The sequence below is a fragment of the Amblyomma mixtum genome, chromosome 3, assembly GCF_055824585.1.
Source record: "Amblyomma mixtum isolate Tamu chromosome 3, ASM5582458v1, whole genome shotgun sequence".
NCBI lineage: Eukaryota > Metazoa > Arthropoda > Arachnida > Ixodida > Ixodidae > Amblyomma > Amblyomma mixtum.
The window spans coordinates 70,642,884-70,667,213 of record NC_143014.1 but is presented as its reverse complement, the minus strand read 5'-3'; the positions used below and the strand labels follow the sequence as shown (position 1 = coordinate 70,667,213).

Genomic DNA, 24,330 nt, shown 5'->3' with positions numbered 1-24,330 from the left:
GATGACAATGAGTAATTACTCCCTTATTACAAATCTACTCCACCTTGGGGGATTCCCCTAAACATTTGACATTTGACCAATACCTTACCTGCTACGAGAGCGGGAAGTCGCTAATTATCCTGTGAGCGATATGGGTTAATCATCCAAAAGAAAAGAATATTACCTGGCTTATCTAGCGGAGGGTGCGGAATATCGAAGTCTTTTGGCTTGAATTCTTTGGGGACGGGCGGAGATCCTCCAAGACGGCTTCGGTGAGCAGTCACGTAGGGCGAGGGGTCGCTGAGTCCGTGCTTGTTGCCGACACGCACCCGGAAGCGGTAGTCCTTGAAAGGTTCCAGGCCCCGGACATCTAGCTGCGTGTCCTTGACACCTGTTGAGCGAACATGGCGTTCAGAACACACGTGTGGCCTCGGCAAATCAACGTATGTCTCACTGAGTTCACCATTCTTTTCTAGCTTGATTCGTCGAAGCCGGCTTGGAACGCCAGCTGCTGTGCGCAGCAAAGTTTGCGCTTAGAAAAGTTTATTTCTTGATAAATGTAACTAACGCATGTTACGCAGAAGGAGCAAAGGATAAAACTGCGAATAGATTGACTGGCCCCGGTGCTGTACAAAAGCGGCCCTTGGCGAAAAAGGTGCATATACACAACAATTCTGGACAAAAGCATTTTTGAGCGGGAAACCGTTTATGAACGCCACTTTTTCATATAATTTAAGATTTCGCTACAACAATCAATATACCCGCAGATCACCTGACGGCAGTCTTGCATTTTTTTCTATTAATGTTTTTGCTATCGTCCAAAGCGCGCCCCATATGTTTCATAAGGCAGTCTAAACTGTTCGATGCGATCGATGGAAATACTTTCAAAGAAAGATTTTGCTACATATCAGAAGAATGAACCATTACTTTCAATATTTCCATAAAAGTATCCTACAATTTTTCAATTTTCAAAACTGTTGTCCGAGAATATTGGACATGTAGACCTAGACTGCAATACAACACAATGCACTTCAACACAAGTCAGAACTGCAAACACAAATACCGCAAAAACAAACAAACAAACAAACAAACAAACAAACAAACAAACAAACAAACAAACAAACAAACAAACAAACAATGTAAACGACAAAAATTATGAAACTGATAAAGAACGACATGGTGAGGTAAAAAAAAGCTGAAAATTCGACATCAGTATCGCTAGAAAGCATACTACAGGGAAAGTCTCTTAGGGTGCTTATTTAAATAGGTGTGTCACTGCTTTGTTTAAGCTTGTTTAATATAGACGACAACGTGCGCTGTAACACTTGTACATTGTTATGAAACATAGGAAAATAGTACTTAGTAGTTCATACAAAATCGCACCTCCAATCATTGGCGCGGGTTCGAAGCTCGAATCGCGCAAATAAAGTCGGTTTTCTGGAACAAGGAGCTACGTTGCAAGCACAATGAAGCATTGAATTCTTTGTTGCAGTCTTGTGGTGAAACCAGCATCATACTCGGCGTCAGCAGTACCTTTTGTGAATAATGTTTCAATATTTATACGGATGAAAAAACCCCAAAACAGGAAGAGATAAAGAAAACAGAAGATATAAAGCAGCTGCTCAAGGGAAATGCTGGATGCTGGAGGTTTTTCCTCATTTTTGTTACGCGGTTATTCACTGCAGGACACAAGGGGCATGAAAAAAAAAAAAAACACTGTCGTTGGAACTGTTGTAGTGTTTTCGTAGCGACCGCTAAGAACGCGCAATTAGTCCTATGATGGCAACGGTGAAAAGGGCACGTGTTTAAGCGTGCGTGCCTCCAATAGGCCTTCCAGCCGAGCGCTTGTTTGGGTAAGAAGAAGAAATGCGGAATCCGACAATGACTGCAGTGCCATCTCATTGCGGCATATGCACCAACAAAACGAGCGTGTGCTGCAACAGTAACTAAGTCAGCCAAAACATTACTCGGCCGAAAGCTGATAGAACTGGTTTGAAACCGTGCCATTTACAAGAAACTATCACTTGATGTTCCATAGAGCCGTTGTCGAAGAGTTGAATGATCGTGACAAAGAATAGCATGGTACTTCTTTTTTAGTATTGTGGCGACAAGAATTAGGTGCTGCAATTATTTAACGAATCACATTCTGAGAATAAACAACCTTATTCAACCAATAATTAGATCACAAACTTCTTTGTATCCAGTGGCTCTAATTATTTACTAGCAGCCGAGCATGCTATCTAAAGAAATGTTGTCAGAATGGCTTTTCGTTCGACCTTCTATTTATGCTACAGAGTGTGAACCTTGCCTTTGTTACCGCTGAGTACAACTCAAAGCCTTTGAACCATAAATGCCCGGTCCTTCGCCGAGCGCAGTGTGAGGCACGTATAGAACGCGCCAATGCGAAGCGCGCAGGGTGCTCACCGGACTTGTAGGGCGACCAGTTTCCGTCGGGCAGTGGCGCCATCTCGACCGTGTAGCTGACCGGGATGCGGGACTTGGTGGGCAGCGAGGGCTTCCAGCCCAGGGTGAGGTCGCGGTCCGTCATGCGGCGGATGTAGGGCTTGTCGGTGAGCGGGTCCGGCACGCCTGCGTAGTACGGCTCGGGCTCAAGGTCGGGCCGCGTGATGCGGTCGTACGGCCTATCCAGGTCGTCGTAACGTGGGTGGGGTGGGTGGCGAGACTTTGGGTCGTAATCGGGCCGGTCAAAGTCCCGGGACGGGAGGGGCGACGTGGGCGGCAGCTCATGCGAGTAGGGCCCGCTGTAGGGCTCACGCCGGCGCTCGTCTCGCGGCGGCGGCGCCCTATAGCCGTTCACTTCAGGGTACTGTCGTGGGGAGGGAGATCTACCGCGCCGCACGTCTGCAACATACAGAGAACACATGCACGGTGCAGGGATTCTGCTCGTACTGTGCAGGAGTGACGCATGCATCACTGCCACTACTAATCGCGTGCACTGCGCGCAAGGAGAGCATTACACATGTGGCACAACATTCTTGTTTGCAACTTGCTCGTCGGCACACAAGTGCTTGCTTTCGTGCCTATGCAGATAAGCAGAAAATTACCTGGAGCCCCGCAGTGCCTTGCTTCCCCGTAGACACAAAACCTGTGCGTCTTGGCGTGTGTAGAGCGGCCGTTTTCCTTCGAAAAGGCTGCGATGGTGCTGCTTGCCTCATGACTACTAAACTCTAGGTTCTTTAAAAGCCCTGTCCACATGAGCGAAATTCGGTTCATGCTATAAAACTTGTCTTTGTGCTTACTGCCGCCAGCATAAAAGGTATGACTCGTTGCTTGACCTTAGTGCTCAGACATTGAAAGAAAGGCAAACGACAGCGAGAAAATAAGCATAATTTTGTGTCGGACTTTCTGTTTTAACAATAACTGAACAGCCACTTCAAGTTTGTTTGCACTGTTGGCTGATTAGGGGGTGAAACGTCGTAAGCCTGAGGGCCAAAACGCTTTCTGACTTAAACCACAAATTTTAACGTGAGAAAACATCACGGTTATGTTTGGCATAGGAACACGTTTCCTTTCTTTACATTGCATTCTTCATTCTCGTCATGTATAGCGCTGAGTAGAGGATAGCAGCGATGCGGCAGTGTCGAGACTGTTCGAACGTCCATATTAGTGTCGTGGCGACCAAACTGCGCTGTGCGATTCCTCGAGATACCACCGAAAACAGCTACTCTTTATCACCCGGAATGACTTAAGGCCATGATAGCCTGACAAAATGTGAGTGCTTAGTGCGCCATTAATTTGCAGAAAACAGTGGGCAAAGTTTTTCAGCACGATTGCCACATCGATGGGCGCAGCCCTGTGCCCTGGTGCTATCCGCTTAGGACCTGACGCTATTGTTCGAGTTCCGGATTTGGTCTAGAGGCAAAAGCAGGACTGAACACGTGCTCGTACGCGTCCTCGCGACCCGCTCTTTGGGGTCGTAGAGCGGTTGTGCCTTGGTTGTAAAGCATGTTGGCCATTGCGACTTTTTTTTTATTTCTAAAAAAAAAAAAGACAGATGCGAGGTCATACAGATACATCAGGGTACTGAAACAACGAACATCTTCTATACTAGGCTACCACTACGGTGACTACGGTTCTGCGTGCGTCAAACAAACAAAAGTGCACTGACGGTGCTGTCATGCAGGATTTAGGAGGAAGACATTCCTTCACGGTTCATCTACTTTCAAGGGACACGCAAACAGAACGGCAAACCGCGCAACTAATCAGTACTCCGTGGGCTGCAAGAGAAAGGCTGTAGCTTATAGATAAGAAAAGGCATTGTAATAAAACGCGAAGAGCAAAATATACCTATTAAAGTGGTACGGTAACTAGCAGCTTATCAAGCCCAGAGTAACACGGGTCTTTTTCACGATGTTCATCGTTCGCTCTTTCGCTCCTAATAGTAATCACGTACGAGATACATGACTGGCGGCTAGCTGTCGTCAGTACTGTGCGGCTTATATGGTGTCACAAAATGAAATAAGGGTTTCCCTAGCGTCAGAGTCCAGCAAGGATCTTACCAGTCTTTTCAGGAATGTCGCGGCTTGGGTACTTGTCAGTCGACGGTCGTCGCTTTCCGTCGTCGTACGGACCTGAAAATCATAACTTCGTGAAGAAAAAATATTTTGGCACAAATTTTGGAACTGAATGTGCATTATACAAAATGATTATTGTGAATAAGAGATATAGCTTCTCTTAAAACACAGTGAGATATCAACACCGTATTCTTTCGTACTTACAGATCTAGAGGAACTTAAGGAACCATTCGCCACACCATGCATGTAGATATTACTGGTCATGCGACGGTGTGCTGTAGTGTTTTAGAAACAATCGTTTTCAGTATGAAACATAGGCCACGTCAGGACATTATTCTACGTACGGCGAACTACCGGATGATTATTTGTAAGTCCGCCTTATCGTCGCTTTCCTGTTAGCGTCCGATTGTTAATGTATTAGAACAAATTCAAGTTTAACGGTGGTGGCACCCCAGTGAATATTCTTTAACATTGTGGCGAGCTTAGAGACACACTCCTTTATCAATTCGGTTCGAAATAACACATCTATTATGTGCGAACTGTGGGCGTACATAGTAAATCGCGAGGTACCATCATTCAAACTGGGCAGACATTAGATAATGATAACAGTCGCATATTATGGCAGAGTTGCCACAGGGTCTGTAACGGATCTAACTGAATGGCCCTGTTACATAGACAACCGTGATGTACGTTCCAACCGATAATTACATACTACAGGGTTCAGTTGCAAGGTGCCACTACAGGTTTTGTCGTCAAAATTATACTTACCTTTTCGCGGGTTGTGTTGAGAGACGTGATGCAACGATCATTGTGAATGTCAAGACGAAATGCGCAGCTCGAGTGATTAAAATTTTGGCACGAGCAGCATTCGCAAGCGAATTTCGTGAGCAACATTCTCCATGTTGTAGTCTGCCGCGTTAAAGCGAGCATGGAACTGAAAGTATAATAGCTGTTCAGCATCGGAGCAGAATGGCAGCAATAGTATATATAATTTAATTGATAAAACAATCCAGAAATGAAACTTATACATAGAACCTAATAGCGAGCAAGCTCTTTGATATATGACAAGAAAAGGTATTCGGCCGAAACCTCTATTTTGTGCAACTATCTTGTTTTCAGCTTTTATGTGTAGTGTTTCCGAGGTTGAATAATGTTCAGCGCTTAAGGTGGACTTGTGAGCAAATAACTTATTTGGGTACTCAACGTTTTAAAAGCTGTAGGAGCAGTTACATTTATGTAACCCACTCTGAGGAAGCGTAAGTTAAGTTTAGGGAATATTTTGCTGTGGGAGCTTTATTTCCTGTTGGATCTCTGAATGAGATTTGATGAGTATTCTGAATTCGGCGGGAAAAAAACAATACTTGCGCGCACTCCACTGCAAGCCATTCCTAAAGTCACTCAAAATGTTTGAGCTGTGCTTCTTTGCTTGCACCAAATGTGCCTAAGTAGGCAAAATACGAAGGATTTATTTTAGGCTAATGAGTGACCAGTATCTGAGACGGGAATGTAATGTTCGCGTTACTTCTTAACGACGGGTATGTAAGGTGAATATATCAAACTTTAACACAGTACATAAATATGCAGCAGATGTATCATTAAATTACGGCAGAGTTATGGCGTAAACGGCGTGCAGTGGTTACTTATAAAGCACCTACGGCTACTCCTTCCAAAGCTAGAGTGTTGCCTACACAAAAGTTTCAGGTCACCGAGCTCCCGACACAGCCCAACAAGGTGGCATACCGCCGTGCCAACATTTTTTTTTTTACGGCAGAAAGGATTCGTCTTTTGAATAACTTCTCTTTTTGGCAGTGGAAGTAACTTTTGTGTAAGGTAACACTGCTTTTTTAATAGAGAAATCCACAAGCCAGAATCGGTACAGAAGACCACCTTTAATGGCAATTATGTTGTGAACAAGACAGTAGATATACATTCGATTATTTAGTACATGGTTCTGTACACACTTAGAATTTATCTACACACTGGCACTGTTGGCATGCCTCGGTGAGCTCGAGAAGTTAGTATATTTTATAGGACTTATACAACTGAAAAAATAGAAGTTTACATACATACAAGGTCTCAGGACAAGAATAAAATCAACACTGAACAACTTTACCTTAGAAGGTCCACTCAAACATAATGGTTTCTCCGACGGTAAATCTTGGCTGTGGAACGCCATCGTTCTTTAACCCTGAACAAGCGCAGGCTGTTAGGGTTACTGCAAGGCCACTAGTGTTACACCGAATAGCTGCATTGCAAAAGAGAGTTATTAATGCAGGAGAAGAGCTTCATATTAAGGATATATCTCGGGAAAATAGACTGTGCGCTCAGCAATAGGATGCGATCAAACCTTAGCAAATACGACTGCTTGGTACGACTACTCGAAATATTATTAATTAGTGTGCGCCTATTTGAGAAGTTCTTCTCTGAATGTTCTTGTGACAAAATAAGAAAAAAGTTTTTGGTAAGGTGACTTTTCCAAGAGGGCCGATTTGAGTGGACCTGTTTCTAAGCCATGCCAAGACGAAATATGAGAAATGTGCATGGAAACATGCTTGCTGATTGTTGAGTCTGCATTTAGTCGCGAGATGACCCGTAGAACAACAGAACCTTAAACTATTATTCAGCATAATGAATTCTCAAAAATTTGCTCGACCTTCTACATTATATGTTTAATTTGTTAACAACATGACACTGTGACTATTAATTTTATTTCTACCACCTTATCTGTAACACTAACAGTAGTCACGAATGTGCCGACTGACAGTTTTCACACAGAAAGAGGAAGAATCAGCACACGCGAGGCTAGTAATAATGTACAAAACATGTTTAACAAAACCAGTATTGTGCCGCTTGAATATTCTTGAACACGTCACGTTAACGCGTCAGCATTTCGCTGCTTCGCTGGTATATTACATGTGTTGTTCACCGCCAATGTTCGGCGTTGTTTCCTCGATAAGCACACAAGGTACACGATTTTAGGCGTATAATCTGCAGCCTGCAGCCTCATCGGTGTCAGGCAAACTGCAGCTTTCACGTCGCGGCTTTCGATAGAAGGATTCGGGTAGCGTTAGTTTTGTTAATGAATGCAGGTTGGTCGTTGTCTCTAAACACGAGTAATGATTATCCTTAGAAGAGCTCGTAAACTGTAAGCACTTTCGTCTGAGCGAGTTGGTGCATAACAGCAATTAAACTCCGTATCCTTTTTTCTACGTTCGTTTCAATTTTCGCAAGAACTATGAAGAGCAACCTTTTCATGTACTTTTGGTGCTGGACTATCACAAAAGAGTAGATACAAATACGAGTTATGTACACAAGTAAACAGTCCACCTTTCAGTGTGCATTCGGGAATGCGTCAGCCCGCGCGTTTGTTAAGAGGAACGCTGAGGAAACAAGGCCGTTCAAGCCGTAGAGGATCGAAGCAAACACTGGACACCTGCGCCAACCAAGCTCCGAGGCCGGATCCCCGCGGCTTAGCTAGGCTCTCAGAGGTTGCACTGCCTTTTCGCGCACGTGAACACAAACTGGTTGAGGCCATCAAAGAAAGGGACATCTTCGCACGGCGCAGGGCCTTCCCTCTGAGAGAGTATGACCACAAGCATGGACGCGACAATGCCCACGACAACGAGGCACGGCACAAGCGGATCCATTTGCAGCAGCTGCGAATGCCACAGAAGTAATTCCTTACTCTCGACCCTCAGGGTGGCCATGCAGGTGTCACTTCCGTACGGGTTGTAGATGGACGCTCGGTACTCTCCAAAGTCCTCCGGCTTGCAGTCGCGGATGGTCAGGCGCAGGTTTCCGTTGGGTTCGAGCTCTGTTTTGTGACGACGAGTAAGTTCCAGTTCCTCGCCGTCCTTGAACCTGGCAGCAGAAGCACAATAGACGGACCGCAATTTAAAGGTGCTATTTTGCTGCGTATTCACGACTTCGATCTCCCTGTTTAAGGTCAGGTTGTAAGTGACCACAGTATGTACGCTCACTAGCCATGGTAGACAACAACGTGATAGCCAAGGTCTTGCTGGACAAGGTCACGGACTTAAGACAAATTTTTGAATCAGGCCCCGCAATTTTTAAACATGAAATTATCCGTTGCTCAACTAAATTTGCATCGTGCACATGCGAAACCGGGCGCGACTTAGTACACTTCTCGCAAAATCACGAGAGGAGCTCTGTCGGACATTTAAATAACGTTGCGCTCGGATTCCCATATGAGCGAGAATGCCTATAATTACGGTTTTTTCTCTGAAAGCCGATGACATGTTGAGGTGAGAACGCTCACAACACTTACCATTTCACCTCGGGCAGCGGAGTACCGGCGATGCGCGCGGTGAACGTGGCTGTGTCACCCTCAGGGATCCTCAAGTTTTCAAGCCGCTTTACGAATGATGGCGGCTCTCCCTTTTCTCTGCAGAAGGGCGGTAATACAGCATAATAAGCAAAACTGGCATGGATAAAAGCGAGAATGTTCACACAAACAGAGCGCGCGAAACACAACCATTACATTTTTTTTCTATCTAGTTCAGAATGACGCCGCAGGGTGTTTTGCCTTCGGGAGGGCTATAGAGCTAAATTTGGGTGCAGGGGAAGTACCCTGCGCGAGACTGCAATCAAAGCGGATGGCTGGTATGGGAACGTATTATATTTTTGTCTTGAGAATATACAGCGCGGTAAAATTGTCTTTTGCTCACGGATTTCCATGTACCTCTGAATGCTCCAACGTAAGGCGTAAATGCGATGTAAACAGGCGAGCAAAGGGCATCCGACTGGAGTGCACAAATACATAAAAAATGACGGCGGGTTGTACGCTAACGAAACCAACTGAGATGCAATCCCCACCCTCAGATATTTCGCCCAATTCTCCAAGGAATAGGACAAAATAGTTGAGTTTTTAATAAGTGATTCAATGGTCTAGGCATAAGTTGGAAAATTGAAAGAGACGTTAAGAAAGACTCCGCGAAAGTGCTTCCGTGTAGCCGGCGAAGGTTATTATCACACCGCTTGACGGCGCGTCCGCGCGCTGCGATTACCGCGGTCTTGAGCGCACACTTAAATTGAACGACTCTGAATTTGTGCTAGAGTCAGGATAAGCGCCAGCAGTTGTGGACGCACTCCGGAATAAGCATGGACAAAGTTATTACTGTGTTGTATATGATAACCGACGTAAGGAAACGATCAACGCAGTGAACAAAAACGTAAAGCCTTGTCTGGAAATACGCGCCTGTGTGCATCGCTTCATATGTTATAGCTGTCATCTAGAGTAGCCTGTCAGACTTCTTATCCGGCAGACCTCTCCCGTACACTTTTGCGTGGTCTAGGAATGAACCTAACAGCATTTTTACGGTGTGCGCTCGACATCGTGGCATTTGTGATAGCCACGCGTTTTATGAAGGAGCATTCTCTTAATATATTAAAATTTTAGGATTTTTCATTTGACCTAAAGGAGCAAGACGTAAAGTTACAATCAATCAATCAATCAATCAATCAATCAATCAATCAATCAATCAATCAATCAATCAATCAATCAATCAATCAATCAATCAATCAATTGACTGATTGATTTATTAACTAGGCGTGTGGAAGAATACTGACGTCTCAGATACACCGTAACAACAGACAGTTCATTCCATTCGCGTAGTTACCTATTTACTTTGAGATGGGACAACCTGCATGGCTAAACGTCCGAGTCTCTGAAGGCTGCCTCATGAAAAATATTACTCTGAAGAATTTTTACATACCGTTAGCATGAAATAAACGACGCAGAATTTGGCAGGAATGGTTCCGGAAAATCAAGTTAAATCTCAAAATTTTTGCAATTTCTCTAGTGGCACCAAAAAAAGCCTTCGCGCTGAAAAGTCGCTTGACTGCATGCTGTCATTTTGGTTGAAAACTTACTGAAACGAAACCAAAACCAAACAACGGCGTGGCCCTTTCGTGAGTGTTTCTAGCGCTGAAGACAGCGCGATACATTTGGGAGCTTCCTTAGTCACAGTGCAGCAAGGTACACGATAAGAACCAGTCGCCTGCGCTGCCGTAAAACATCTTGTAGCGGGTATCAGTATCATAATGTTTTTTTTCTTCCTCGGCACCTGATGAATTGAGTGGACGATGCAACATTTATGATGGTTATGTGACTGTTTCCTCTAAAAGGCAAATGGGATGCACATACCTGATTGTGATCCGGCCACTGCACTTGTCTTCACCCACGGGGTTTTTCGCCAGGCATTCGTACACGCCACAATCCTTGCTTTCTGGCCAAGGAACGGTGAGCGTGCAGACCTCTCCTTCCTTGCTCATGGTGTACCTCATGCTTGGTTCGATTACTTTTCCGTTGAAGCGCCAAGTGATCTCCGGTTCGGGATAACCCTTGACCTTGGTCACCAGCTTCAAGGGTTCATTTGGAGATGCCTAGAAGATAACCAGCAAGACCAGAGTGTGGGTAAAAAAGAAGTCGCCCTCTGGACATTGTATAGCCGACATAACAAAACGATTTGGTTCCAGGTAACTCCGCGGCGATCTTTTTTTCATTCGTCATTGCCTGAAGCACCGCAGTTACCCGGCTATCGCCTGGATCGGCTACTTGGCGGGGCGCACGATAGAAATATAATAGAATTGAAGCCAGCTATCGTTCTATTACACCAGCCCTGCCTTAGGTCATATGAAACATTCAACGCGACACAGAATCCTGTAGCATATAGTTCACGCGCCTATCTGGCAAGATATTTAGTACTACCTCCATGTCAGTGAGCCGCTTGGTAAAGTATGGCTTGCTCATGGGCGTGACGCCAACTGTCGATTTGGACGAAGCTTTCCCAGCACTGTTCGTTGCTCTGCACTCGTATCGACCAGCGTGACTCGGGAGGCTGTGTTTCGAAGAAAGCCTCGCCTGTAAAAAAAATAATAAAAGGCGTTACTGCCTTATTATAAGGCGTCGGTCAGACACCTAAAGAACGTCCAAAGTCGCAGAAAGAAAGTAGCGGACCTTGCGACCGTCGAAAGTTGTCTCAAGGTCTGTGGCACGCGGAATTGGCTTCCCGCCGAAGAACCATTCGACCTCTGGGGTCGGGTTTCCAGTAACCTTGGCTTCCAACGTGAAGGGCTCGCTTTCCATCACCTCGACGTCGTCGAGAGGAGAAACGGTTGGCTTTTCTTCAGCCTTATCGCCAGCGTCACTTCCTGCAGAGAGAACAGTCTATCGCACATGACATGCCCTAATGTTGTTCTTGCTACTGTCACTCAACGTACGGAAAAAATACTCGTGTATCTAGCACTTCTCTTTCGCGTGTAATCGTCGATTTAGTCACAGTAAGCGTTTAACCCTGCTAATTGAAATCATCGAAAGAGGTCGCGGCAATTGATGGCATTTCTTGTGTTCGAAGCACGATATCAGGTAGCATCAAATTAGATGCAGTTCGCTGTGAAGACTGACAAAAAAAATTACCTATCGTCAATGAAAGCCGTTTTTCAAGTTCACTCGGGTGTTTTCTTGCTTTGTCGTTTAGTGGTTACTTCATTTCTTGGCATTCATTTTGCATTCTTTGGTATTATCGCATTCAACTCGAATGTGCTTAAAGAGAAACGAAACAGAATCTTATAGTTACCAGCCACGGTGAGAGGAGCTTTTGTTTCTTTTTCTCCTAGAGGATTCTTAGCCTTGCAAGTGTAAACGCCAGCGTCGTCCGGCGTTGCTTTGGGAATTTCGAGGGCTACATCACCGGATGGTGTCTTGGTTTCTTTTATTTTCTTTCCGTCTGGAATCAAGGGCTTTCCATCCTTCTGCCTGCGTGCACATAAAGGAATCAGGTGGAGAACTTATGGGCAAATATTGACATTTTCCGTGCACAAAAAATAAAAGCCAGTAGAAATAAAATGGAAATAATAATGAAATGTGAAAATGAAAATAGCTGCATTTGTCGCAAAAATTACAAACACTTGAGGGTTTTGCATTAAGCCTCCCTCGATCAGTCTTAACTTCCCTTTTTTTTTCTGGTGTTAAACTGAAGTGCTTAAAAGAAAAAATATATACACCTATATAGAAAGAAAGGTAATGACGTCGCCTGCGATCACAAAAGCAGTGTTAGACAGCAGTTCATCGCAAGTTAACTTTTTCGCAGCACACAGAAAAAAATAGGGGTATGCCCGAAAGCACCGACAGCATAAATGTAAAGAAGGAAATTGCTGCGAACTCTTTTATTGACCGAAACTTAACCCAAAAGAACTGTTGCAGGCGTTGTGGCGTCAGCGATGGACGCGGAAAATACAGTTTAATAACTAGCGCCCCCTCTTACTCTGTATTTTACTAATGTAGTAATACTGCATTATAAGAATAATAAAAACTGTGCAGAAAGGAGGGGACAAGAGAGAAGAAGCACACGGGATAAGCGCAGTTCTTATAGTTTTATTGTTCTTATAATGTACCAACTAGCCCCTCACCGCACCCTTCTAGTAATACTGAAGAGCGTGCAACGGCTGCTCATTTCTGGAAGTGGCTAATTAAGAACTTAGCTAGTTAGTTGTTTGTTTTGATGATTCAAAAACTAGTGCATAAAACGATGTGACAGGACGAATAAAAAATATGAAGTTAGCGATCATCAGTCAGCAACTTACCATTCTGTGTCAGGAGTAGGCTGACCAGCGAGAGTCGTCTCAAGCCTGGCCGGGTAGCCTTCTACAACTTCAACAGGCTCGAGGGGTTTCACGAATTTTGGCGGGTCTAAAGAGTACAGAATACATGGACCAATTAGCCTAAGCAGTCAGAGGAGAGGACAAGGAAATGAAAACAACTGAGCACAACCCCTCTACTATTAAGCGGAAATCTTACGGTTCACTGTAACCGGAGCAGAGGTTCTGCATTCGCCCTCGTCATTGGCTGCAACAAGGTCGTACTTTCCGGCGTCCTCGGGCTTCACAGGGTCAATCGTCAGCGCCACGTCTCCGCCAGGTGAAGTGGTCGAACGAATGCGGTTGTCTTCAGGAAGCTCTTTGCCATCTTTGATCCTGGAATTCAAGAGGTGTAGCACTTGAGGCATTTCTGTTGTTACAGCTTTGCCTACAACCGAGAAAAAATGTCGTCTAAAATACTCCGGCTGCAGTAACTGCCCAACGTGCACTTTATTTCGTGGCATTTGTAAGCACCTAGAGCTCTCTTTACGGCAAGGCGACTTATTATGGGTACACTCTGCGAAGAAATCATACTTATCCTGTAGAAGACGAAGAAAAAATATTCCCTCTTATTCTTGAAGCTTCCTCTTCTGTCGGGACAATTTTCCTAGGAGCGGTTACCAGACTTCAACATCAATCGGTCGCTAGTGCTACGCCATATGCCCGAGATAAGTTCGGCACTTAGCGTTTGAAAATGAATGCTGCCGAAATCTTGTTGTCGTGCCTGTTCTGAATTCAATGAGTACCTGCGATGAATAAAGTTACAATGCAAGTTTTGCATTTTTGGGAAGCTTGGTAATAATAGCAGTTGACCGATTTTTACGTGCCAAAGCCCAGTTAGCGACAAGGAGGCACGTCGGTGGCGTAGTGCTTCGGGTTATTTTTGAAAATTAGTTACAAGAAGTTACAAGCACTTCTTGCTAGGCTGGTTGCCTGATGGTTTTAAATTGACAAAAAACTGCGCTAACACACAAGACAGACACAGGAGACGAGGTTGACGGGACTGGCGCAAGCCCCGTCAACCTCGTATTCTGTGTCTGTCTTGTGTGCCAATTTGTCGTCAATCTGAGACTTCTTAACGTTCGCCGAAATCGCAGTGCACCCGCGTTTTTGCATTCGATTCCATTCAAATGCGGCAGCCGTGTGGCCAGGATCGTGCTCTGGAGCAGGGTGCTCTAGCAAGTGAGCCGCTGCTCAGGAGAAATTTGTTAGCGCACTGAAAAACGCCTGGCTGATGTAACTCAACTAATTGTTCAATAACGGTACTTTCAAGGTAACAGTCACAGCAAGTGTCAATTTGAGAGTCTCGCTTTTGGCACATTACACAGGACAAAATAAAGGCGTTTACCATTTGACATCTGGCATGGGGTCTCCAGATACTTTGGCCTCCAATTTCCCAGGTTCACCTTCAGTGAAGACCGCCGGCTTAAGCTCCTCCACAATTTCAGGCTCGTATTTCGGGAGCTCTGGAAGATAAAATACGAAAAGGGCGCTTGCATTACGCCATGAATAATTGTTTGCTTCAAGCATCTGCACTGAATCCTGCTTCTCAAGAAAAACAGAGAAAATGGCGGTCATCCGTATCATAGCGACAATTAAATTTATTTTTCAAGAGAAGAATAAAATCTCAAGACTCCTTGACAATTAAATTTATTTTTCAAGAGAAGAACAAAATCTCGAGACTCCTTTTATACCATGCAAACGGCATGTTCGTGCCCAGAAATTCTGGACAAGCGAACTTTTAAGCAGGAAAGCAAACAAGAGAGGGGGGATGAGGGGCTCGTTATAAATATGAGAGAAGCCAACAGCCACAGAAACCAAGGGACGCGAGGGATTTTTAATTTATTTATTTGGTGCTGTTGTTCGGTTAAGAATATTACTGAATATGTTACCGCTTAAAGCTAATTTATTAGAAAAGCAGAAGAAAAAACAGCCACATGCCGCCGGTTGTTTAGCGGGAAGTTGTTTATGAACGCAATTTTTTCGCATATCGTAAGACTGCACCATAACGATCAACATAACCGCAGACCCCCATTCGGGACGCTGTAGTTTTCTGCTATTTATTTTCAAAAACGCACGCCATTGGTTTTCTTTGGTAGTCATAACTACTCGGTTCTAGCGCAGGACGAACTTTAAAAGCGAGATTTTGCTACGCATCTGAAGATTACACCATTCCCATGAGCATGTTCATAACAGTACCGCAGCAGTGGCCTAGCTGTTTGAGCATCCGTCTTGCATGCGGGAAATGCGGGGTTCAATCCCTAGTGTCGCCGGGTAAAAAGCGGTGATAGAATGGGTGCAAGCCTCCTCTTGGCCTGGTGCTCGGCTTATTTAGTGTGAAATGCTTGGCAAATGGGCATTCGACTCTACCTTGAATAGACGAAAAACAACTTGTTCCATGGCGCTCTTTGGCCAGAGATGCCTTTGCGTCATAAAAATTCATTATCATCATCATCATTATGTTCACAGCAGCATCTATAATGTGCCACATCACTTAAAAGTGATGTTCAAGAAAGCTGAACTTGTCCCGCCCAGAACAAAAGCCTAAGGCCCTTACCTGCAACTTTTACCGTGCTCGAACTTTCTGCCTTGCCCTCAGGGTTCTTGGCGACGCAGACGTACTTGCCAGCATCGTCTGGCGTTGCGTGGTCTATCGACAAAAGAACTGTGCCGTCTGGTTCTTGAGACAGCGCCAGCCTTGAAGAAGGTTCCACTTTCTTGCCGTCTTTGAGCCTGTAATTGACATCCGAGAAGGAAGAAGTGGAGCTGTTACTAACAACAGCAACAACAAGAAAAAAATACTGATAGGCTGCAGACTTGACATTATGAGAACACGACGAAAAGAATACTAGTATCAGGACCCAGCAGTAGTGAGGTTAAAGTTACTCTGGGGCTGGATAGCGCGACGGTTATTTTCATTCCCTTTTATGGTACGCCGCCGCTGCAGGGCGTTCAAGGTAGAAACAGCAATCGCCGTTTTGCTGCTGCCGTTCTAGATGGCCGGAAGGGAAAGTGAAATAGACAGAAACGTTACGTTGTTTGACCCCCGTGGGACGTTACAACATCACAAATAAACAATACGGCGGGCACGTTGAGTGGAATCTATCCTATCTTGCGATTACACTTTCATACGCAGTGCGCAAAGCTTGGAACTGAACAAAACAGCTTGCTGATGTCGTAGCTTGTAGCGTTCCATTTCGCTTTCGTTTTATTAGGTTCTCCTCATTGGTCGCTGCTTCTGGTGAAGTAGGCGGAGGGGACGACATCACGCTGATCGTGGCAGAAACGTACAATGAAACGCCACTTATTTAACGCGCCCTACATCCGTATCGCACTGTACGACCGGCGCCGACGAGTGAACTCGCACGACGATGCGTTTGATACATCTAACGAGCTTTGTCGGCACAAATACCGTCCCGGGAAACAAACTCTGCATTGGATGCGAGACGAATTGGCGAATCACGATCCCTGCGACTCGGCCGGACTGTACAGAGTGGAAACGGTTGTGGCACCGGACCAGACCAACCATGCCTGCGACTGGTCGTTTGCTTCCTCGCCTCCTGTTGCTTACGTCACGACCAAATGAAATTGAAGCTAAATGAAACGTCACACAACTCATTTACAGCGCGCTGCAACTTGTCGCCGCATCGCCGAAGTACGTGCATTGCATCACAAGTTCGCGCATACTAATGGCTTGTTGATCGGTTTGTCGTCATGAGAAAATACGAAGGGCACCGAAGAGCGAAGAACGGACACACACTAGAGGAGAATAACAAATATTAAGGCAAAAGCCTTTAATGCCTCATCGTTGTCGACAGAAGGTTGCCAGCAGAAGGAAGTCAGCAGAGGTGTCACGCTTTTTCTAGTCAGACCAGAAAAAAAAATCTTTGTGCACGATGGGATTCAAACCACCATCCTTCCGTTCCGCAGCCGAGCGTGCTAATGGCTACGCTACTTCCTGCCAACACATATGTAGTTCTCCTTCTTTGGGACGCTGGAGAGTGTTTGCAGAAAGGCGTCGAATCAGACGGATACCTCCCAAACGCCCTCCAGTGTCTCCAGCATTTAAGATTCACAAACAATTGTGTACTTAATTAACATCTTAACCACACATCAGTGAGACAAGCAGCAACACCGCGCTAAAGGCTTTCGCCCCACCGCACTTTAGGTCAACAAAGTGCCCCCCTGAAGTTTTCGTACCATAAAAAGAGGAATTCCATTGGAAGTAAGGAATACAAATGCAGCGCCGTCACAGCCGTCACACGGACGATGAGCATGGCGCGTCGCTTCGCGCCTGATCCAGGAAGCAAGGCGAGTGGGAAGGAAAATAGCATTCGGACTTCTACGACTCCATTTGGCATCGAAAAAATTATTTCCGAGGACATTCCTTGTGCTGTGCTCTGCCATTGCTGTAAACGGAGGTGCGGCAAACTCTGCTTTTCAGTGATCTCTAATTGCCCTCTGATCCAGTAAGCGTACTGATCGCGGGCATGGCCCCATGCCCTTTTAGCCTTACAGTTATGTGCAGTTTAGAGACAAGCAAGCATTTTGGAAACACCTTTTTTTCTGCCCGCTGAAGCTGCAAAGTGTGCCAAACTGTATGATATATAGCTCTTCCCCCTCTACTCCAAAATAAATAAAGGATTGCGTACCATTCTGTCGTGAAAGGGCTGTCGCTCTTGACTTTTCCCACGAGATGCAGGGGTTGCCCCTCTAGAAGATCCGCATTCTTGAGCTCGATGACGAATTCAGGCTTTTCTCCGGGCACGCGCGCTTCGGGTTTGGCTGCAGGGTAGAAGCGAACGTAGCGATTAAAAACTACTGCTCATGGGCAATGTATGCTGAGTTAAACTAAAATGCGTTATGCGAAATGTCAGAGCAAAACTACTCACGAGATAAGATCACACGGCGAGATTCAGAACTGCATCGGTGTTTTGTCTCCTTGGTGGCAATAGTGCGAATATTATTTGTCTTGTATCCGCAACCGTTGTTTCAATTCAAATGAATTTAATTCAATTGTTTTATTTCCATACAATAATAGAGGAGGCCGAGGAAAAAACTGCATGGGAGCGCCAAATAAAAATACGTATTTATTTCCTAACTCAACTACGTTCTTTTCTCTCTTGGGGCGAGTGTCGAAGCTAGGTTGTATATAACGCGAAATCACGAATCGCCAGTGTACAGAGAGCATGGGCATGAGAAAAATTCCTTCTCAGAAATTTTTCTCACGCATGACTGAAAAATCCGCTTACTCTTCACATCGGCGTCTGAGGCAGCCTCTCCAGCGTCGTTGGCAGCCACCACGGAGTAATGACCAGCGTCTTCTGGCCTCACGTCGTCGATGATGAGGGCCAACGTGCCGTCAGGCTTCTCTTCGGTCCTGATGCGGTCGCTGGGGCGAATGGGCCGGCCATCCTTCAGCCTGAGAAGAAAAAGTGTGAGCCAGATCGGGCCGTATAATCCGATGCTAGCTATGTACACCGTTTCTTTACAATCATGAATTAGTGCGACGGCTAGAGGAAGGACTAACGCTGCAGCTTACTACGGATAACTGAACTCTAGATTCCATATCCGGTCTTTGCATTTTGTGTTGTGTATCCAGGACACACAGCTCAGAGAGATGATGGAGCTGGTCGCGGACAGTACACAGAAATACGAGATCGTGCCCGCTTGCTGGATAGGAAGGAATGCACTCCTGAAGTGATTTTTTTCTGCCATTGTTAATCCTGTTTTCGAGTTACATGCGTCAGATTAACATTTACGTTCATACAAGCCTGAAAAGTTCTTGCGCATTCATTACTTCGATGAAGCATGAACCCTCTTCTCATCGCATGCAGACACTCACCCCGAAAGTGTTTTGCGAGGAGCGCAGCTAATTTGTTCAAGATCATTAAAATGGGTAAAGTATTCCTTTGCGGAGACGCCATTTCATGGGGCTCCGCAGTAGTCGTGCTAAATTTATTGAATAACGTACGCGAATGCCATTTTTAGACTTTTACATTTATTAACATTTTTTTTTTACAAATCTTTAATAGATGCAGTGTTCGCTCGTCAGAATGAAGTAACTGATAGGGTGGAAAGTTTTGGTACAAACTGTGTGTTGATAAAAAATGGGGTGTTCGAGATAAAGTTCCACTATCCTGGGTTCTAGAGAGACTAGAGAGAATAAAGCGGCGACTTTGAAAACAGTTTCGCTGCAGTGAACTTCAATCGCATCAGTTTGGTTTAGCTTTTTCAATTTGTCTCTACCTTCAGGCATTTCGATGTATGGTAAGCAGTTCATTGCATTTGCAATATGCCATTTAGTGGAATTTTGAATCAAAGTTAGAAAGTACAGCGCCTGCAAGGTGTCGCACTCCGCGAGGCACAAATTATTTAGACGTCATTCTCTCACCTCGGACGTTATATGAATTGGAATATGAATATGAACATGAAATGAATGAATATGAGTTGGAAATAATGTCTCAGACCGTTCACAAACGGTCTGAGACGTTATTTCTTCTTTTGTTTCGCAAACCTCGAACGAGTAACGCCGCATGAACACTCACCACTTGATGCTGGTGGGATTGCTGTCTGGTTCAAGCTTGGCCTCGAGTCTCGCAGGTTTGCCTTCGGGCAGAGTCGCCGGCTGCAGCTCCTTCTCGAATGCGGGCCTTCGTTGCTTGCGGTACTTGTCGGGCTGGGCTGCGTCAGCGCGATGGAAACGAATCGCAATGCTCAGTACCAAGACTGATCGACTCGAAAGCGCGCGAGCTCTCACTTTTTATGTCCGCCTCCGACTCTGCTTCACCCGCGTCGTTGGCTGCAACGACGGAATAATTTCCGGCGTCTTCGGGCCGCACGTCATCTATCAGCAGCGCCAGCGTGCCGTCAGGCTTTTCTTCCATCTTGATCCTGTCGCTGGGGCGAAGCGGGCGGCCGTCTTTCATCCTACGAAAAAACTTCAGTTAAAGGAAAAATTGGTGCTTTTTCAGTGATACTTTGTATATCTGTAGCCTGAGAAAACTAGGATTGCAGGTAGCTGTAGAGCAAGTGGAACAAAATAGATGCGGTTTAACGACCTAAAAAAAAAAGGGGGGGGGGGGGGGGAAGAGAGACGCCTCTGTCGCAATATTCACGCAGCCTGGCCTGGCCTAGCTATGAGCTTTGGTGCTCCTAAGACTGAGGTCTCATGCTCAGTTTCGCTGCTGGGGTTTATTTTTTGTGGCCTAAAAAAAGCGGAAGAAGAAAACAAGAACCGGAGAGCAGACAGAAATGTCTTCCCTGCTCTAGCGCTCTGGTGTACAGTGAACAATCCAATGGCGTACTTAAACCTCAGTACGTCGATTACCGCATTTTCTTCCACAGAAACGTTGGCTGCGCTGTTCTACAAGCATGTGACACATAATTTTCTCATCAAAAACCATCCCTACCTGGTCGCTATCAATGCTGCTCGACAGCAATTTCGCGACCTACGCTGGCGTTTGCGACTGACACAGCCACTCTTGCAACGCCACTATGGGTGATGAAAAGCTAATTTCTTTTGCATTATCTGTAACGCCTTACGCAGCGCTGTTTTTTATGTCAACATTTCTCGCTTCACGCATAAGCACCTTATGAACATAAGACGCGTGCCTGCTTTAACAAGTGTGCTGTGTGTCGAAACTACCAGTGATAACCAGGATATTCGATACTCGAGCGCTCACCATTTCACACTCGTAGGATTGCTGTCCGGCTCAAGCTTGGCTTCAAGCCTAGCTGGCTTGCCTTCCGTAAGTGTCGTCGGTGCGAGTTCCTTCTCGAAAGCTGGCTTGCGTTGCTTGCGGTATTTTTCAGGCTGAGCTGTTACAAAACGAAGAGGTCCTTATTGTGGCTTTAAACGTGCGTAACAGTCGCGCTACTGGATATCAGCAAGTAGTTTATAAATAATCGCTATATTGACAAAAAATTTAGAAATCAGAGAAATAATAGCCCTCTATGTACCAATACAGCCCGGAGTGACTAATCAAACGATGGTTCAGTCACTCAGGCATCAACGGCCAAGGCCCGGTTTCACGAGTCCTGAGGTCCTGACCTCAGTTAAAACGGAGCATACTCTGAAGAATGTTAGGCATATAAGTACAACTTCCACGCATTCACTGCGAAGAGGCATGAAAGCCGATATCAAATTTAATAACCCCGTGGAAAGCTGTGAATATGAAGTATTCTTACTTTTGATGTCAGCCTCCGACTCCGCTTCGCCCGCGTCGTTTTCAGCGACCACGGAATAATTTCCGGCGTCTTCCGGTCGCACATCATCTATCACAAGCGCCAATGTGCCGTCAGGTTTCTCCTCCGGCTTCACCCGGCTGCTTGGGCGGATGGGCCTGCCGTCCTTAAGCCTGAGGGACAAAGAAGAACGGGACGATAACATTCCACCAGTCAAACACTTGCAGCGCTAGCCGCGGTTCGAACATTTCGCCATTTCTAAAGGAGAGTTTGCCAGCCACCATAACGAGCGTTCTGTGATCTGTTGCTGTGTAATAACTGCCTGTGCAGTGATAAAACAGGCCCACAAAGGCTCCGTTATTCCAAAGTCCCCGTTATCTGAACATATGCTGATATTGACTGCCTGCCGAAGATGTGAATTTGGTTTGGGATGGCATTTATGTGCCTCGAGACACCTTTATAAGCGGATTACAAGTGAAATGCCTTGATTCTAGTTTCTTGTAGTTCCAAGAGCTAAGGTCAAGAAATCAGCGTAACTGTATGAATTTTATCTGTAACGTGTACCTCACTAGTACCCACCATAAAGAAGATCCGAGTCACTTGGCGGAAGAAAATAACACAACATGCCAACTAATATCAACTGCAGATGAAAAAGCGTGCGAATCGCCTACCACTTCACACTTGTGGGATTGCTGCCTGGAGCAAGCTTCGCCTCAAGCCTAGCGGGTTTTCCTTCAGTCAGCGTAGCGGGTTCGAGGTCCTTCTCGAAGGCGGGCTTCTTTGGCTTGGCAGCGGCCTTCTCTGGCTTGGCAGAGATCTTGTCTGGTTTTGCTGTTGAAAAAATAACGCATAATGCTGTCAGTATTGCAGCAGCCAGCAACTGCATCTTCGCAGTTTAAGAACTCATCTTTTGGCAGTAAACCTCCAACCAACCACTGGGAAATCTTTCAGCACTTACTTGTCACGTCCGCTTCGGAAGCGGTCTCCCCATCGGGGTTCTTGGCAACCACTGAGTACCGGCCAGCATCTTCAGGCTTGACATCTTCAATTGAAAGGCACACGGTACCGTCGGGTTTCTCTTCGGGCTTCACCCTGTCGCTAGGCCTTATGGGCTTGCCGTCCTTGAGCCTGTGGAACGACAAGGGAATCGCAGCAGTCACATCAAAATGAACTAGTCTCTGCGTAACTATGGGGCCGTAGGCACCACGTTTCCTAACATAGTACTTGATCTGTAACTTATCCGATGGGAAAGAGGAATGGGGAGGGACATCAAGTGCCGCAAGCGCCGTTACGTGAGAGCCCTTTCTGACTGTGCGGCGCAGGAGCACTGGACGGTCTTAATGGCCAACGACACGATGCCCGGCAATGACAGTCAATCAGAAACACACCATTCGCTCACGGAACGAAAGTACTATCGGAGACAAAAGTGCGAAAAGTTATTTAGGCACATAAGTGCCACGTCTGCCAATGATCACCTCATTTGACTAACACAGATTATAGCATGGTCAAAAGTATAGGGGAATCCCCTAAGGGGGAGTAGATTTGGAATAAGGCAGTAATTACTCAATGGCGTCCACCAAAGCGCAGCCATACGGCTACAAAGGAAAGCTATACAGCTTTCTCAGAAACTTCGCAGTTAAAGAAAAATTAGTTCTGGTCTTGGGTTGGAACTCGGGACCACCGCTTCACCGGAGCAGTCGCTCTTGAGCAGTCATGACTTGTTCGTGAATACTTCATGACTTGCTCAAGAAGTTTCTCGAAATTTTTGTCTAACCATGGTAAAACAGCGCGGAAAAAACACGAGGACGGAACAAACACGACAACACGACAATTTTGTCTGACGCCTCACTATTTGAATCTCTGGGAAGTAACAGCATTTGGTGACGAGAGACACTGTACGAGCCTGGAACGGCTAACGCCCCAGTGCCATATTTGAGAACATGTTTTAGTCAACTTACCACTGGATGTCCAATGGCTTGTCTCCTGGTTGCAATTTCGCTTCCAGTTTCCCCGGCTTTCCTTCAGTCAGCTCAGTTGGCGCGAGTCCTTTCTCAAAGACTGGCTTCTGATCCTTCGCGGCCTTTTTGGGAATGGCTAAGAAGAGACAGAATGTCGTTTAAGTCACTGAACCACCTTGAACCTTGTCGTATTTCAAGTTTCATCTATCTTAAACGTGCGGCTTAGCTAGAGAATGGAGGAGCGAAAATTTTTGTACACAAAAGGAGCTTGAAACACAGGCCAGTCAGCCTTGAAATCTATGTATTTTCGAAGATTTCAGAGCTGTTCCTTTAGCCCGCAGTCGCTCGGCCAGAACAGTGCCGCAATTAAATACCTGTGTATCGGAGATCTTGCCTCTCATACGACCTTTCATGAATAAGGCCCGGTGCAAGTAAAATGCATCAGCGTGTACTCTTCAGAATACTTATTCACGCGACTCCAAACAGTGGTTTTGAAAAATCACGCCGAATAAGAGAGCTGTTACTACAGCTGTGGTGTTAACTCAGCGACAGAAAGCTGGCCGTCTCGCTGGCATCTCTCGAAGGCGTTCAGATGATTAGCAGGGTTTTCGGGGATGCAAGGGGAACTGTGAGATGCTCATTAAATTTAACCGAGCACCGCCGCCTCATAATTAGCCCCGGAAATACCGAGCCAGCAGAAAACATGCACCACAAGCACGGATAGTCTCCTGTTCCTTGGGATAAGGCGACTGCGACAAACCACAAAGTCAGAATCGTATACTGTAGTACCAAAGTCCTTCAACATCTTTCACTGGTCATGAAGCTCCCGCGTAACACTAAGGGGGAGCTTTGTGCGCTGCCAGGGGTGACAGCGCCGCGGCGCTAGCGGTCTTGTGGCGGCCAGCGGTGAAGGCGCCGGCTCATTGGGAGCGACGAGACGCACTGGCATCGTGATGGACTGACACGTAATTTGTACAATTAATTCTTTGTATTGCGTGTGAAATGCTACGTGG

The 24,330-nt window shown here is 45.8% G+C and overlaps 1 protein-coding gene across 6 annotated transcripts in view; it reads right to left on the bottom strand.

The window, feature by feature from the left end:
* The window catches only part of Obsc (Obscurin), a 161,443-nt gene that overhangs the window by 30,001 nt on the left and 107,112 nt on the right, over positions 1 to 24,330 (bottom strand). For 5 of the 6 annotated variants that reach the window (XM_089579582.1, XM_089579587.1, XM_089579583.1 and 2 more), the window contains 22 exons: positions 23,318 to 23,453; positions 22,318 to 22,487; positions 22,031 to 22,190; positions 21,363 to 21,532; positions 20,858 to 20,993; positions 19,933 to 20,102; positions 19,721 to 19,856; positions 18,425 to 18,594; positions 17,825 to 17,957; positions 15,730 to 15,905; positions 14,521 to 14,638; positions 13,333 to 13,508; positions 13,119 to 13,224; positions 12,113 to 12,291; positions 11,494 to 11,687; positions 11,245 to 11,397; positions 10,681 to 10,919; positions 8,803 to 8,919; positions 8,200 to 8,375; positions 4,500 to 4,571; positions 2,404 to 2,841; positions 164 to 370 (listed from right to left, as the gene is read on the bottom strand). In XM_089579582.1, coding sequence (XP_089435708.1) covers positions 164 to 370; positions 2,404 to 2,841; positions 4,500 to 4,571; positions 8,200 to 8,375; positions 8,803 to 8,919; positions 10,681 to 10,919; positions 11,245 to 11,397; positions 11,494 to 11,687; positions 12,113 to 12,291; positions 13,119 to 13,224; positions 13,333 to 13,508; positions 14,521 to 14,638; positions 15,730 to 15,905; positions 17,825 to 17,957; positions 18,425 to 18,594; positions 19,721 to 19,856; positions 19,933 to 20,102; positions 20,858 to 20,993; positions 21,363 to 21,532; positions 22,031 to 22,190; positions 22,318 to 22,487; positions 23,318 to 23,453 — 3,732 coding nt within the window. The remainder of the gene's footprint in view (positions 1 to 163; positions 371 to 2,403; positions 2,842 to 4,499; positions 4,572 to 8,199; positions 8,376 to 8,802; positions 8,920 to 10,680; positions 10,920 to 11,244; positions 11,398 to 11,493; positions 11,688 to 12,112; positions 12,292 to 13,118; positions 13,225 to 13,332; positions 13,509 to 14,520; positions 14,639 to 15,729; positions 15,906 to 17,824; positions 17,958 to 18,424; positions 18,595 to 19,720; positions 19,857 to 19,932; positions 20,103 to 20,857; positions 20,994 to 21,362; positions 21,533 to 22,030; positions 22,191 to 22,317; positions 22,488 to 23,317; positions 23,454 to 24,330) is intronic. The other variant, XM_089579586.1, reaches the window with a different exon arrangement.